General features: G+C 40.2%; 1 protein-coding gene across 5 annotated transcripts in view; it reads left to right on the top strand.

Annotated features, from left to right (window-relative positions):
- Positions 1-17,299, top strand: part of magi3a (membrane associated guanylate kinase, WW and PDZ domain containing 3a) — a 98,122-nt gene that overhangs the window by 62,405 nt on the left and 18,418 nt on the right. For all 5 annotated transcript variants that reach the window (XM_077512014.1, XM_077512013.1, XM_077512015.1 and 2 more), the window contains exons 4-8: positions 7,024-7,230; positions 8,655-8,823; positions 9,208-9,287; positions 11,800-11,857; positions 16,392-16,486. In XM_077512014.1, coding sequence (XP_077368140.1) covers positions 7,024-7,230; positions 8,655-8,823; positions 9,208-9,287; positions 11,800-11,857; positions 16,392-16,486 — 609 coding nt within the window. The remainder of the gene's footprint in view (positions 1-7,023; positions 7,231-8,654; positions 8,824-9,207; positions 9,288-11,799; positions 11,858-16,391; positions 16,487-17,299) is intronic.

Here is a 17,299-nt window from a genome sequence, read left to right as displayed (position 1 = left end):
GCTTTGTTTACTACTGTCTTATTTTGAAACCAATGCTTTTAATTTGAAAGGCCGCGCTTGATTTCCGCTTCCTGTTTTTCCGTCCTCCGTGCATCTTTCAGATCGCGGCGTGCAGTAGCAAACGACGACATGAGTGTCCGTTCTGATTCGTTCCAATTCTAATTTGTGCTGATACATTCTTTTTTGTGTTTAGTAAGAAAATATGAGCGTTAGTGTCACTTTTGTGTTCGTTTTTTGGCAAATGTTTGCATTTGTTATCAGTAGCTGATAGCTAACTGCTAATGTGTGGCTGTTAGTAACTTGCTAATATGAGTAATGTAGACCAACAATACATTACGTTTCCATTTAAAATAGCCTGGAAACATTTATATATCTGAGTTTATTTGCATCAAAAGTGTAATTTACATTTTCATACAAATCTTACAGTGTACAGATACAAGTTTACAAGATTAGTATTTTCTAAATTTGAGTAAAACAATCGCAATAATCGACTTGTAAAGTCGTATCGGGATTAATCGGTATCGAATCGAATCGTGACCTATGAATCGTGATACAAATCGAATCGTCAGGTACTATGCAAGAGAGATTTGATTTGGAGTAGTCATGAGATAAAACTTCAATTTTAACATATAAATCCGTTTTTTTTAATGCTCTAAGTGTCCCAAAGACGTATTTATACGTTTTGTTGTTGTTGTTGTTTTTTTGTTTTTTTTTATGCTAGAGCATACAGAAGGCTTTGATGCAGCCTCTCAACTGCAAAGAACGGTTGCAGAAATGGTAGTTATTACACAAACGGCCAGCAGGTGGCAGCAGAGCAAAGGAGATCAACCAGGGCCATCGAGAAAAAAAGCTCAATTACTTACAATTTTATATAGATTTGTGAAAACTGATGAAACTTAGCTCTCTTCTAATGCTAAATGCTGCAAAACGGAAACAGATAGAAACATACTTTTTTTTTTTTTCCTGATGAAAGAAGAGACTTTAATCTTTCTTTTGATGGGTTCCATGCTTTTATAGCAATAGAACACAATATTCTGTGGGCCTTGCAAAATCAGTCAAAATCCAGTAAAACAGCCGGGAGCGAACGGGATTGCGAAATGTGAAAATGGCGGCGAGTGAATGAGTTAAGAAACTACTGTAAATAAACTATAGTAATGGTAAATGGTTTGCTTTCTATATAGCGCTTTAACAACACCATATGGTGCCCAAAGCGCTTTACAATATAAGCCTCATACCCTCTCATGAGAAACTGGAACAGATATTGCACGTGTTAATTCAATTGCACAACGTACACAAAGTAATAGCAAAGATGTTAGTTCTCTTGCTGTTCCGTGCACCAACACATTTCCTTCCAACAGCTTATAAATGTGAAATAAGGCAAGTTAATATGTACCAAGGTGATATGTGCCGGGTGTGTGTCCGTCCGCTCTCTTTCCCAAATGGGCCCCCAGCTGACCGGCCCTTCAACCTTGAAGCCATAAAACCAGTCAGCGAGATGAGTAATGGAGTTGCTCTGTCCTTCCCTTCATAATGCGACACAAACATCTTTATATTGATACCCAACATTCACAAGCTCCCAAAAGTTTCATTATAATCTCTAAATGTCAATACTGTGACTGAGGTTTTACATCTAAAACAGCAAAAAGAATTTAAAAAAAAAAAAAAAAGAGAGAGAGAGAGAGAGATGAGTTCAATTTGGACAGAAAAGTTTTGAAAACTGTGTTCTCTAAATTGAATTGTGTGATTGGCTGTCAACCCAATTCAGCCTCTCGCCCAATGACAGCTGGGATAGGCTCCAGCACCCACCCGACCCTGTCACCCTAGTGAGGATAAGCGGTTCAGATAATGGATAGATGAATAAATCAAATTAACCATGACCATATATGAATTATTCACGATAGAGGTCGCACTTCAATGGATGAGCTTCCTTGAGGTAATACGGACGTTTCCCGTCCATCAAACATCCACACTGGTTATGGTTGCTAACATAAATGTTGCGGCTGTAAGAACATAAACATACATTTTCTTTCTTATTAAAAGGGATACTTTACTTATTTAGCCATTTTTGGCAGTCAAACATGAATATTTTGCCTATAATAAATTTGATATTTTCATTATTTGTCATGTACCTTTTTACAAACACATTTTGCAACTTGCCGTCGACTGAAAATGACATCACAAGGGCTCAGGTAACCAATCACAGCTCAGCTTGTGAATGTCACATGACCAAACCTAGAAAACAGGTGAGCTGTGATTGGTTACCTGAGCCCTTGTGATGTCATTTTCCGTCGACAGCAAGTTGCAAAATGTGTTTTCAAAGGTACTAATTGTACATGAAAAATAATGAAAGTATCAAATTAATTATAAACTATTAACTTTTTATTGCTATAGTGGGTTAAATGAATGAAGTAGACTTAAAAATTATTATCACAAAAAACAATCCATTACTATAATTTTTTTTTTTTCCTTTTCCTCAATGGGACTCTAAACGAAAACTATAAATACCTTCCAATAATTGTTTTGCCCCATACTTAACTCATTCGCTCCCAATAACGTGTAAATACTTTTTTTTTTTTTATGTTTTAAGTGTCCCAAAGACGTATTTATGTTTTTTTGTTTTGTTTTGTTTGTTTTATGCTAGAGCATACAGAAGGCTTTGATGCAGCCTCTCAACTGCAAAGAACAGTTGCAGAAATGGTAGTTATTACACAAACGGCCAGCAGGTGGCAGCAGAGCAAAGGAGATCAACCAGGGCCATGTAGAAAAAAAGCTCAATTACTTACAATTTTGAATAGATTTGTGAAAACTGATGAAACTTAGCTCTCTTCTAATGCTAATTCCTGCAAAACGGAAACAGATAGAAACATACTTTTTTTTCCTGATGAAAAAAAGAGACTTTAATCTTTCTTTTGATAGTTTCCATGCTATTATAGCAATAGAACACAATATTCTGTGGGCCTTGCAAAATCAGTCAAAATCCAGTCAAACAGCCACGAGCGAACGGGATTGCGAAATGTGAAAATGGCTGGAATGAGTGAACGAGTTAATTGTAAAAAATATCATGGCTTACATTAATTATCCAAAAGGGTCCACAAAATATGATTATAAAGGTTGACATTTAAAGATGTAGACTTCAGTTTTTGGACACGTCGTGAGCTACTATAATAATGCGGTGGATATACTGCGTTTATTAAACGGCAGAGGCTCGTGTCTGTCAAGGGACGATTGGACAGAGAATGGAGATGCTTAAAATCGTTTTTATTAATACAAAACACAAATTCATCCTCCTGACACTCGTGAACTTTACTGGAAATGTAATTTTCCCACCCCGCTGTTTCGCCGCGCCACAAAGCCCACAACTGTTTCTAAATAGGACCCGTGTTTGTGTTTAACGGGCTTTTGTTGAGCCATGAGGCGAAGTGACATTGCTGTTTATTAGATAGAAATAGGGCAGCATGCCAAAAGTCACACAAGAGTTGGGGAGGTGCTGTGCTGCCAAGCGCGAACAACTTGGAGACAACAAAATAGTTTCTCTTTACGAGTGAGGAATAAAAAAAGAAAAAAAAGAAAAGAAAGTAAAAGTGTTGTATTGTTGATGAGAATGTCCCCGAATGCTCCCCGATGGGGGACAGAGGAACGCGGGGTTGGAACAGGTAACCGAAGCGAGGCCGCACTTGCCGAACGGCGCAACGGCCCTGCGCCAAAGCACAGAGAGCAAGATTGGCTTCGCATGCCTCGGGCTGCGCCAATCGCAATCGCAATCGCGGCCGGGGCACGCCGGCCGCTGCCCCAGAGAGTTTGGGAGCGCCATCCTGCAATGATTAATGAGGGTCTGTGACTGTGGCTGGCAGGGAGATAAACGCAAATGTGTTTGGGGAGGTTAATCGGGAAGGCCAACGATAAATCTCTTCGAAACGCTGCCTTTTTGCTGATTTATAACGATTTATCGTCAGTGTTTTAAATTGTGTTGACAGAATCTTTGCTACATAAAATACCGTCATGTTTTGGAATTCTTTTTTTGGGGGGAATTCCGTGCGTCTGGATTTCCCATCCGTCTATTCAGCACCTCGCATATCTTGTTCAATCTCACCGGGAAGCTGGAGTCTATCTCCCACCTGACCGTGGGTGGGAGCTACATTTTGGACAGATCACCTGTCAGTCAAGTATGCCTGTATTTTTCTTTGGCTTAATGGCAATGCACAGTATATTTCCCAGTTTGGTCTCAAAGTTGGAAGGTGGTCAAACAGGGCTCCCAATTAAACAAAAAACAAGGCAAAAGGCAAGGACAATGGTTTGTGGACTGTGAGACGTTTCCATGCACTGATGTGACACTTCGGCAACGGCATGTGGTGGATGATGACTATTTATTGGCGGGATGATTGGTGGCAGGTGGAGGTAATGCTCCATTCGAGGATGGTCGGAAGTTGGAAATATCCGAGTTCAAACCAGGAAGTGCGTCCGGGAACGCCCCCTTGAACTCGGAAATTCCACTCGCGAAGTCGGGGAAAAAAAAACAAAACAAGGACCCCGACTTCACCGGCGGACTACAATGTGACGTCACTCTGAATGTCAAAACACAATTTACTCGAGTATAAAACTAGATAGCCTTCTTCATTCATAAATATTCGACATAACTCCACGTAAAGCAACGTACGTGACAGTATTGCCGCTATATCACTGCATGAAATTATACGGTCAACTACTTAACTGTATGGCTGGCTTATGAAATAAGATTAAAACAATAAATCAAGCAAAATTAGGTATGTTTCCTGGTGGTCAAATTGAGTTTTGAGGACCAAAATAAAAAAACAATTTATCACTATCCGCCATTTTTGTTGTTTACTTTCACCTCAAACGCTTTGAGGTGAAAGCAACTGGGAAGTTTCAACTCGGATATTTCCGACTTCCGACCATCCTCGAATGCAGCCTGATCGTGGCCTGGAACCGGAAATGAGAAGTTGGCCCTCCTCGAGAACACCCTTTCCTTTTACATGATTAACTATTCATATTTGAATGAATAAGAAATAAAAGTAAACAAGGAGTCTAGTGGGGATACAAGCTAATTTCACAAAGCTTCTAAAAAAAAACACCGATTCCTCCAAGACACAACATACTCATTAAATCAGTAAAAACAACAAGCCTGCAGACTCTTTTAGTTCCCCTTTTGTAGGGTCGCATGGTTTTAGACGGATCCAGGAACGGCAACGATCTCCTTAAGCTACAATTTGCATCGTGACTAATGAGCAACAGCAGCCATTTTTACCACGGTCACAGTCCCTTATCTCCTTGGTGTCCTCGTGTACCTTCGATTGTTGACCATCATGAAATAGTGCCATCATGAATGATTTAAAAAAATAAATAAATAATGTTTTGCCTTCATCACTCCCTGTTGAAGTACGACATACTTGTGGTTCTCATCTCACATTTACAGTACAGCAAAGAGGTCCTTGAACGCAGCTTGGTATCCCCCTCCTATCTTTCTGTGTCCCCATCTTAGCAGGTCAGACCTCTCCGATGGTATATTTGAGGAAGGATGAAAACGAGCGGTGCTCTTGCTGCACTGCGCGCACTCGCTCCGCGGATGCAGTCAGCTCTGCGCCGCCTTGGGCGCCAACGTGACAGAAAAGGCTGATAGACTTGAAAGGGGAGAGAGCTCACGCTTTCACCACTTTTTATTTGGAATAAATAAGCGTATCTCTTCATCGCGCTTTACTGAGTCAAATAACCGGCTCACATTTACATAACGCCAAGTGATAACTTGCAACTCGTGGCTTTGGAAAGAGCAAAAATGCACGTGTTAAAATAAAATCATTGACTTTTATGAAGGTTGAGTGATGTTATTTCAGAAAGTTACTGGAAAGTATGCAGCACATTTAAATGTTAATGTTGAAAATTTGGTACAGCAGATGCCTCTTCAAACTGAGCAAATAAATAGCTTTTTTTTTTTTTTTTTTTTTTTTTTTTTTTTTGTCAAAAAAGCGAAAGTGGAAACCTACAGCCAAAGGGTGTACAAAGGTTTTCATTTGAGGGCCACATCCAGAAAATCAGAAGGACGCAAGGGCCACATAATGTTATGATTAGAAATTGTGTTTAGGCCTAAAAATTGTACAAATAATTTATTTGTGCTTTTGCATATTTAGAAAAATGCTACAGTACATAAAGCAATTTATTTGTAATATGGCAGTAGGGTTATTAGAGTTTTTATTAGTTTTTATTAGTTTAGTTCTTTAAAAAATGCTTAGTTTTAGTTTAGTTTGTTCGTTTCAGTATTAGTATTAGTTTTTTTTAATGTGTATTACTTGTGCGCAATATTTAAAAAACACCATGGGGGAACATCATCTGAAGCTTTTCTATTGGCTGCTGCTAGATGACGTCACTTCTGTGTAACATACTTTCAAACGTCATTATTACGGTTTATATCAAAATAAATCTACTAAAAATCACATTTAAAATCATCACCAAAGGCTCATGCATTCAATTAATTACCAAAGACTAAAACAAAGGACGTATTTGCTATAATTATAGTTTTGTAAACATAAAATGTAGTTTCAGTTAGTTTTCATTTTTTAAAAAGCATTTACATTTTTATTTTATTTCTGTAACAAATATTGTTTCTTGAATTTTAGTTTTAGTTTTTTTTCATTAGTTTTAGTGAACTAAAATGACCTTTAATGGCACCAGTTTTTCGACACCCTCCCTTCTTACTTTGACCATCTCCAAACATTTTTGTTTTGTTCATTTGATTTGAACTGAGTCAAATGCCATTTTTTAGCATATGTCGCGGGCCACTGAAAAATGGACGGCGGGCCGCAAATGGCACCCTGGCCGCAGTTTGGACACCCTTGCTATAGCCTACCATTATCCAGAGTTGCAATTGTAGTTAGGATGGCAACAATGTAAAAGCTGTGACTCATTGATGACAACGAGACTTTCCGTTTTAGACATGATCATCTGCTTTGTGACAGTTTTGTGGGTTTATTATTCAAATGTGATTTTTTTTTTTTTTTTTTTTTTTTTTTCCAGGTAACTACTATGGAACGCCAAAACCGCCCGCCGAGCCGAGCCCCGTCCAGCCGGACTTGGTGGACCAGGTTTTGTTCGATGAGGAATTTGACAGCGAAATCCAACGAAAGCGCACCACCTCAGTCAGCAAGATGGACAGGAAGGACAGTGCCGCGCCAGAGGAGGACGACGACGAGGAGAGGCCTCCTATGGTCAACGGTCAAACTGGTGAGACCAACAACAAATGCTGCTTTTATTTCCCCCTCACCATAATAGAGAGCAAAAATACAACACAGTCGTCCGGCGTGTGACTTGGAGGCCTTGTTGAATGGAAATTCGATGCAACAGGAGGAGATGATGACATCGAATTTGGACTCCCAGTCAAATAAATAGGAAAATTGCTAGTCGTTTACTGCCCTGTCTAGATTGTGAATCTATATGAGAAGGCCTTCTGGCAGAAGCAGGGGATGGACAAGTGTGAAAAGGTAATTGAGCATGTAGCAGATCATCCCATTTTGCAAGATAAACATCATCAGTGTAGCCCTAAAGAAGGTGACGCTGAAACTATTGCAACAGAAGATGCTGGAGAGGCGCATTGCAATTTAAAGGTTAAGTCAACCCCAAAAAAATATATATATTCTTGACAATAATATGTTCTTTGCAACCCCACTAGTCTAAAATTTGGTATTCTGGTTAATTCATTCACTCGCCGCCATTTTCACATTTCGCAGTCCCGTTCGCTCACGGCTGTTTTACTGGATTTTGACTTGATTTTTCAAGGCCCACAGAATATTGTGTTCTATTGCTATAAAAGCATGGAACCTATCAAACGAAAGATGAAAGTCTCTTCTTTCATCCTGCGAGCTGTTGTCTCATCTGTACATATAGCCTATAGTTCATATAGTAGACTGCAGAGGAGCAAGATGGCCGCCCTGTGACTTAGACGGCTTGCGCGGGCGTATATCGGCTATCGGCTATCCAGTCGTATATTCAGGGCCGCACAATAATATGTCACTGGACATATCATTGTCAAGTTTAAGGTTTGACTTCCCTTTGTCTACCTGTACCTGTATCATTTATATCTGCGTGTTTTGATGTACAAATGAGGCCAAAATGTCAGCAAAAAAAACCCAAAACACTTTTATCACGTTTGATCTTTGTCATTCAACCCCAGCTGATATGCAAACGGAGCAATCAATGACCCGATGAAGCTGCTCAGATGAAAACCTGCAGATAGAAGCCACACTCACACACGATAGAAACCGAGTCGGGATGCGGCGCTCTGGGCCGGGCTGCAACGTTGGTCAGCTCTGCTGTTGCCCGGGAGGCAGTTCCCAGTATATCACTGCTGACATGCAAAATTCTATGGCAATTGCTACACTCTTCTCTGTCTCACTCTCTCTCGCTCACTCTCTCTAGCCTTTCCTCTTTTTTTTTTTTTGGTGGGATGCAAGCATCCGCCCAGCGTGCAGAGGACGAGCAAGTTGAGCGGCGGCAGGGCACTATGCAAGGAGCCCAAAGGCGATCCAATGGTTCCACATTCTCACCTCCCGTCTCCTTCTCTTTCTACCACCTCCCGTACCCTTATTCCCACCCGCTTCCCCTTTCTGTGTCCGTGCCGGCGTCCCTGGCGGCATGTCGGGCCGCCGCAGAGCACAAGGACAAGGCGGACTGGAGGAAGGCCGTGCCCAGCTACAATCAGTCGGCTGCGGCCGTGGACCTGCGAGCGTGGAGTGTCATGGCGCAGGACGATAGTCAGGAGCCCCTGCCAAAGAACTGGGAGATGGCCTACACAGAGACCGGCATGGTCTATTTCATAGAGTGAGTAGCCCGAACGCTGCCTGGCTTCGGTCCACAATTGCTCTCCCGTCGCATGAGCTCCCGGCATTCGCATTAGTCTCAAGCGTAATCAAAAATACTCACCCGATTCATTTGTATTTATATCACAAATAAGACGCAATTCCCTGCAATGGGTCTTCTCGTCGTTTTCATTAGCATTCTTTGGATTAAAGATTACAACAGCATTCGGAAGACTTTGTTGGATCTGAAAATGTTTCGACTCTCAATGAGCCTTTAAATCTTTTCGCTTCCAAAAGAGCTGTTGAAATAGCTCTCGGGTAAAACGGTGCTGCTGATTGCTTAATCGTCTCGTTATCTTTGTCATGATCTTGACAAAGCCTGAAGACGAATTTTGTCTTTGCGCAGCCACAACAGCAAGACCACAACCTGGCTGGACCCGCGGCTCGCCAAGAAGGCCAAAGCACCTGAGAAATGCGAAGAAGGAGGTGAGGCATCATCGTGTGGATTCCGGTCGCTCAGTATAGTTACAGAGTATTTCGATCCCTCTCACCTTGCCCCTTCCCTCATTTTGTTGGGTCCCAACGTTTTTGTATTCCATGTGAATTTATTCCTCTCTCTTACATCATCCATGAAAGTTGAAGCGGTACCTTGACTTACAAATTTCCCCAGAAAACTTGCTAAGGCCGGCGGTTTGGACAGACCGGACAAAATTCGGTCCGGGAAAATATTCGTAAGGTTGTGCGGACGACAAACGATGTGCTGACATGAAATGAACTCATTCATACAGTCATTTTCACATTTCGCAATCCCGTTCATTCACAGCTGTTTTCCTAAATTTGGACTGATTTTGCAAGCCCCACAGAATATTGTGTTCTATTGCTATAAAAACATGCAACCTATCTAAACAAAGATTCAAGTCTCTACTTTTATCAGGAATTTTTTTTTTATATTTCTGTTTCCATTTTGCAGCAATTAGCATTAGAAGAGAGCTAAGTTTCATCAGTTTTCACAAATCTATTTAAAATTGTAAGTAATTTAGCTTTTTTTCTACATGCCCTGGTTGATCTCCTTTGCTCTGCTGCCACCTGCTGGCCGTTTGTGTAATAACTACCATTTCTGCAACCGTTCTTTGCAGTTGAGAGGCGGCATCAAAGCCTTCTGTATGCTCTAGCATTAAAAACAAAAAACGTATAAATACGTCCTTGGGACACCTAAAACATTTAAAACAGAACGGATTTATACGTTTTTGGGAGCGAATGAGTTCATGTGGATCGGAAATGGAGAAAAAAAATAAACTCCAAATTCATTTTGACCTGTACAGTCAATGTCTGTAATTTTAACCAAGAGTTTGTAAAAGCTAGACAACACTTTGCTGAAATCATTAGTAAGAACCTCAACAATACACGCACTCTATTTACTGTGGTCCACAAACTCACAAATCCTCCCGATCAAATAGCGCCAGAATTCCTCTCAAGCAGATAAATGCAATGAATTTTGCCCGCTGCTTTTATGAAGTACAATCCATCAAGTCAAACCAAATCGTCACAAAGCAGCAAAATGACAAAATGATGCAGCACTTAATATCGCCCAGGAATAATTCAATTACCAAGACGGAATTTTATTCAGTCGATCAAAATACTATAACAGACTTGGTTCAGCAGCTGGCTTGTGTCAGTAATCTGACTTTTTTTTTTCTTCTCAAAATCTTCACTTCTGATCAGATTGTTGGAAAAAAAAAAAAACGTTTTTTTTTTTTTTTTTTTTTTTTTTTTTTTTAATCCACACAGCAAATTCTTGACCTCAAACAGACTTTTTGATAAATTTATCAAACTAACTCAAATCAGCTGTCCTGAAACCGAAAAGGCAGTTTCCTATCTCAGGGTAGGTCAGTGCTTCTCAATTATTTTCTGTCATGCCCCCCCCCTCGGAAGAAGAAAACATCCCCCCCACCCCCACCACCCCATACGGGCGACTTTCGTTTGTCTCTTTATCTCCGTCTCTCTCCGCCTGTCTTCTCATCCCTGTTAAATATTTTTTCATGGTGTCACTTGAGGGTCCTGCTACACTTCATACTCTGTGCTGCGTGCAGAGCGCACATGCTCAGTGCAAACAAAACCCCTACACCACCGAGCGAATGCTCCCTGCGCAACACTCTGCCAATGAGGGCGCCACTGCCCCCTAATGTAGTGGAGGTGCAATTGCACTTTATTCAAAGACAGGAAAAATAAATAAATAAAAAAGCATGTTCCCCGAGGTCAAACGCGCCCCCCTTGACGAAGCCTCGCGCCCCCCTGGGGGGGGGGGGGGGGGGGGGGCCGCCCCACTATTTGAGAAGCACTGAGGTAGGTCAACTCGCTCTTCAGGTTAGTCTCAGAGTTTGTTGAACCTGCTTTCTGATAATGGACCCCTGTAACTAAAAAAAAAACTAAAAAAAACAACAAGTTGGGCATTGAAGACCTGCATGTACAATGGTACTTGCTTATTTGCACAATGAACAATGAGGCAAATTAGGCGATGTCATCATTTAACAACTTCTATGGACTTTTAGGTTAGCTAATGGCGGCTTCGTTACTGAGGAGTTGGCAATACCGCAGACAGTAAATGAGCAGTGGAGCAAGTGTTTGTTTTTTGTTTGTTTTTGTTTTCCCCAGGTGTGTTTGCTCCCCCTAAAGGCTTGTGAAGTACATACAGAGCACTCATCAGCACGCCATCCAACACAAGGCAATTCCTGCAAGGCCGCGCTTGCATCTGTTTGGAACACAGTAGCAGGAACTTGAAATGATGCTCACGTACACACAACCTCCTGAAACAAAGACTTGTTTTCTCGAGCTGTAATAACTCCCGCTTTTTTTCTCTGCTATCACTCCACACCTCATCTGTCATTTGGAAACGCAGCAAATAAAAACAGGCAATCTGTCCTCGAGGTGAACATGCTGCTGATTTTCAAAGCAGCCGAAAGTCCGTGAAGTCCTCACTTGTCATTTTGCTTCCCCTTAGAGTTGCCCTACGGCTGGGAGAGGATCGAGGACCCCCAGTATGGAACCTACTATGTCGAGTGAGTAACCGTCTCTTATTTGAGTGGTTAGAAGCAGCCAAAAGAGGAAGTTGAAGATGGAGGTGTTAGGTGACACAGTGAATAGATTCGGGGGCATATTCGCGAAGAATGCGTCCGGTAATAGCGCGAAATATTGCACCACAACTGCACCCGCAATCTGCGCCCAGTTAGCAGCCTATTCACGAAGGATATTGCTCCAATCATATACACAAAAGTGACAGCTTGGAGCAAATTTGCACCTGATTTACCACACATGGCAACGGATTTGCTCCAACAACATGGTTGTTATAGTAATAGTTGCCAGAAAAGATGACATCATCAGAAAGCGAGCTTGGATCGAGAGGAAGCGTTTAGAGCGACATTTTAAGCTGTACAGAGCAGAGATGATGACGACGACGGCGTCATTCATTCATAAAGTACAAATTATTGGCGCGATCGTTTTTTAAAAACATATTTTCAGAGGTTGGCGTGGGCGTACAGTACGCATCTGGCACGTAAAATTGATCGTAAAACGCCTCCCCGCCATTGCCGATTAGCCCGGGTTACGTTATGTGTCCTAAACGAACACGGAAATATTTCTCTTTCTCTCCTCTCTGCGTGATCAGCCGCGCATGTTGTGCGGCAAACGGCATGCACTGCCGGAGATCGACGTGCGTCAGGTTAATACAGTCCTGTAGTGATGGGAACATAATTCACCCACGGAACGTTGGGACGAAGGGCGAGTTCCAGGGGGGAGGTTTTGTTCAGGAAAAAACAGGAGTTAGCGGCGAACTGGCTAACTGTTAGCCTGTTAGCTTCCAGCTGAGTGAAGCGTTCACGTTGCTGTTAAGACCTTTAAGACCTCTCAGAAGCTGATGTCAATAAAACGACAGCCTTTGGCTCCGCGCTTCAACACTCCGACTCCGACTCCCGTCACTGCTCGCTATAAGTACACGCTTTCCAAAAAAACGTTATTTGCGTCACGCAAACGCGGTGTGGCTGTTTGCGGTTGACGTTAGTGAATTAGACGCTGCATATCAATGAGTCTCATTTGCATTGGGGCGGCCATATTTTGCGGCAAATGTATGCAAATGACCTCATTTACATACGCGCAAATGCCACCGGCGCACCGTGACGCAATCTGTTTGGCCGCGCACTTAGTGACGACGGATTTCCCCATCTGCGCGTGTTTAGTGAATTAGGCGCTCCCAGATTGCGCCATTTTTGCCGGTTAGCGCGGGGCAAAGGTGACGCAAAACTTTAGTGCAGTGATATCCAAATCCGCCGTCCATTTTTTAGTGGCCCGCGACATATGCTAAAAATGGCATTTGACTCAGTTCAAACCAAATAAAAACAAAAATGTTTGGAGACGGTCAAAGTAAGAAGGGAGGGTGTCAAAAAACATGGGTGCTAAAAGGTTATTTTAGTTGGCTAAAACTAACGAAAAAACTAAAATTCAAAAAACAATTTCATTCACAAAATAAAATAAAAACGAAGATGCTTTTAAAAAAAAAAGAAAATAAACTGAAACTACATTTTATGTTTGCAAAACTAACTAAAATAAACCTATAATTATAGCAAAAATGTCCTTTGTTTTAGTCTTTGGTAATTAATTTAATGCATGAGCCTTTGGGGATGATTTCAAACGTGATTTTTAGTAGATTTATTTTGATACAAACCGGAATAATGACGTCGTGCCCATGGTGTTTTTTAAATATTGTGCACAATACTACACATAAAAAAAACTAATACTGAAACTAACTGAACTAAAACTAAGCATTTAATTTAAAAAACAACAACAACAACAACAAAAACGAACAGAACCACCCTCATTAAATTATTAATTAAAACTAACTAAATTTAAAAAAACAAAACTCAAAACAAAATAAAAACTAACATGAAAAATTCCAAAACTATAATAACCCTACTGGCAAATTACAAATAAATTGGTTTATATACTGTCGCATTTTTCTAAATATGCAAAAGCATAAATCAATTATTTGTGCAATTTTTAGGACTAAATACAATTTCTCTTGATAACATGATGTGGCCCTTGCGTCCTTCAGATTTTCTGGATGTGGCCCTCAATTGAAAAAGTTTGGACACCCCTGCTTTCGTAAATAGGCCCCTCAATCACTTTTTTTTTTTTTTTTTTTTTTAGCACCATCGAGGCAAAGTGTGAATGATGTGTTGCGATCGGATGCTGGCGTGCTCCACTTTCCCACAGCCCCTCAAAGCAGCTAATACAACAAGACAATTCAAGTTTTGGGGCCCTGCGTGGGGAAAACAAAGGGGAGATTCCGTTTTGATCAAGACTACAAATAGAGCTCAATGTTTCATTTTGCTCCCATTACAGTGGACAAAGAGGCGTAGGGGAGGTTCGGCGCCTCTGTTTATGCAAGCGGGTCAACGAGAGGCTGCGTCTCCCATCTTTGCCTCTTTGTCTGCCCATTTATTTGACGTCTCGGGATTTTTCCGAAACACGAGTTGCAGTGATGAGGGAGTAAGAATAAGATCGAGTGAGGACCTTCACTCCAAAGCATGTTGCATCTTTTTATTTAATTCGCTGACACCGACGCGCCAACATTTTGTGTCAGCAGGCGGCCACTTTAGCGCAGCTTCAAAGTTGCCATTTTGACTCGTGTAACAAGCCGCTGCTGCGCCAACACTCGGGTGATAATGTTTTTTGTGGAGTTGTTTTTTTTTTTTTTTTTTTTTTGCCCAAGCGAGGCAGTTTACAAAGAGGTGGATTTGCGCGGTGAGTCAGCTCAGGCAGATAAATCACAAGTTGGCATAACAAGCAAAAACAATCCCTTCAAAAAGTATTGCAACATGAGGCCCATTTATTTATTTTTTGCTGTTGACTGGAAAACATTTGGGTTTGGTGTCACCATGAAAATGAGACGAGCTCAACATGTCAAAACTTTGGAGACGTTGTTGATAACCAAATTTGGAGATAGAAAAAAGGGTACAGCGGTAGACTTCAAATAGATTTTAATTTTTCTAGCGCAGCTCAGGTTACGAGTGACTTTCTTTCGGAACAAATCGGCGTAAGCACGATATTTTCAAAGATAATCTGCACCGATTAATGGGATACTTGACTTATTTAGCCATTGTTGGCAGTCAAACGTGAATCTTTTGCCTATAATAAATTTGATATTTTCACGATTTTTCATGTGCAATTAGTACCTTTAAAAACACATTTTGCAACTTGCTGTCGATTGAAAATGACATCACAATGTGCTCAGGTAACCAATCACGGCGCAGCTTGTGAACGTCACATGACCAAACCTGGAAAACAGGAGAGCTGTGATTGGTTACCTGAGCCCTTGTGATGTCATTTTCAGTCGACAGCAAGTTGCAAAATGTGTTTTTAAAGGTATTAATTGTACGTGGAAAAATAATGAAAGTATCAAATTAATTACAGACCAAATATTAACTTTTTATTGCTCTAATGGATTAAATAAGTGAAGTATCCCTTTAATGCACTATAGAGCTTTCAATAATTGAGTAATTGTTTGGAGCCCTTTTTTAATTAAAAATTGTCCAAATCGTCTGATTTCAACATTGTTCACTGATTTCTGTAGTCCTTCATGAAAGAAGACCGATTATTTTCTGTGTTGAATCAAAATAAGACATTTGCAAACATCTGTTTTTGGAACACAGTGACCAAACCGGTAACATAGTACAACATCAACAACATTTTTTTTTTTTATCACTATATGAATATGAATTAGAAAACAACCACAAATCACTGGTGAATAAACAGTAATCAAGGAAAAACATGATTTTGTACTTCACTTTAATGCAAAATTAAAATGAAACCGATTAATCGATTCTAAAATAATAATAATAATAATAATAATGATAGTATTCAATAGTGACAACACTAATGCGGGTATTTTACCTTTACCTCGCAAAATGTTCAGCTGTGTTTTTTCTCATGTTGTGTTGGCCCTTCATCACACAATTGCAAGTACATTACTGTATCTTTTTTTTTTTACTCTTAATTAGTGCTCCAAAGAACTCATAGCTAAAACTGCCCATTAAACTGACTTCTAAGAGAAGCCTCAGCTCAAATGTGGGTGTCAAAAGGTGAATTCAGTCCAAATGCTAAAAGGTCAAACGCTCAAGAGAAGAAAGAAAAAAAAAAGTCATTAACTTTTTTACTGCCACATGTTCTCAAAAAAAACAAGGGCTTTGATCATTCACAAAGAGAGATTCTACAATTCTACCATCTGCTGGCCCTAGTTAGTGAGTGTTTTTGATTCCACAACCCATTGACCAGGCAGCGCTGCAATCAGACGTTGCACTGAGGGAGAAAACAAACAAACAAACAAAAACACAAAACAAAACTTAGTTGACGTCATTTAACGTTCATGGCGGCATACATCGTGATTTTACTAATCGTTATTGGACGTTTTTGGCAGTCAAAGAGTTATAAAGGACTTGATAGTCAAAATACGTGTCGCTCACACGTCAATTATTAAACGATGCCTCAATGAGAACAAATTGGCTGAAACATTTTGTCGGCAACCATATTTTGTGTGTGCAGCCACATCAACCAGAAGACTCAGTTTGAGAATCCGGTCCTTGAAGCAAAGAGGAAGGTCGGCGTCGAGACGCCCTCGGCGACGTCCTCGACCTCAGGTGAGTCCTCGGAGAAGAAACGCTGCAGAAATACCGTCGACTGTAACCTGCGATTGACTGAAGTTGTTGTGGTGGCATTTGTGTGGCCTGCGCACGTCTCATCCCTCCTGCTGGGACGTTTTAGGAGTTGACAGGCTGCTGCTTATCAACAGCCTCCTTCTGAAGCGATGATAGTCAATTTGCATAATGAGAGTTGAGCTGCACTGGGCAACCAAACTTCATTTTGGCAGTCAGATATTAAATTCTGAGGGCTATTTTAAATCAGAGTCAAGGCGGTTAAAAGTAACTTTGTGATAAGAGAATTGTATTTTCTAGTAGGGATAGACCGATAATCGGCCGGTGCCGATATTTGGCATTTTGACAAATATCTGCATCGGCCATGTTTTTTAATCTGAAGGCCGGTAAAGCTGGTATCTACTTGCGAACGTAGCGAATTTGGGTTTTTTATCAGGAATTGTAAGATGTTCAAAGACAGTTTTTACTTGTCGTAAACACATTTGGAACATATTCAGACAATTTTTCACTGCAAAGATCTTTTGAAACATTTCACGAACCCGAATAAAAACCCCAAATGAACTACATTCATTAAATTAATTAATTATTAATTAATTATTAATATATTATATATTAATTAATTATTATTATTAATAAATAATAATTATATATTATATATTTTATATATATATATATATATATATATATATATATATATATATATATAAATAATGTAATTTAATATTATAATTATATTATATAATATTAATATATTATATTATTTATAATTATTAATTATTATTATAGATATAAATAATT

This window comes from Festucalex cinctus, chromosome 2 (assembly GCF_051991245.1).
Source record: "Festucalex cinctus isolate MCC-2025b chromosome 2, RoL_Fcin_1.0, whole genome shotgun sequence".
NCBI lineage: Eukaryota > Metazoa > Chordata > Actinopteri > Syngnathiformes > Syngnathidae > Festucalex > Festucalex cinctus.
The sequence above is the reverse complement of the archived record's forward strand: the minus strand, read 5'-3'. Positions and strand labels throughout refer to the sequence as shown.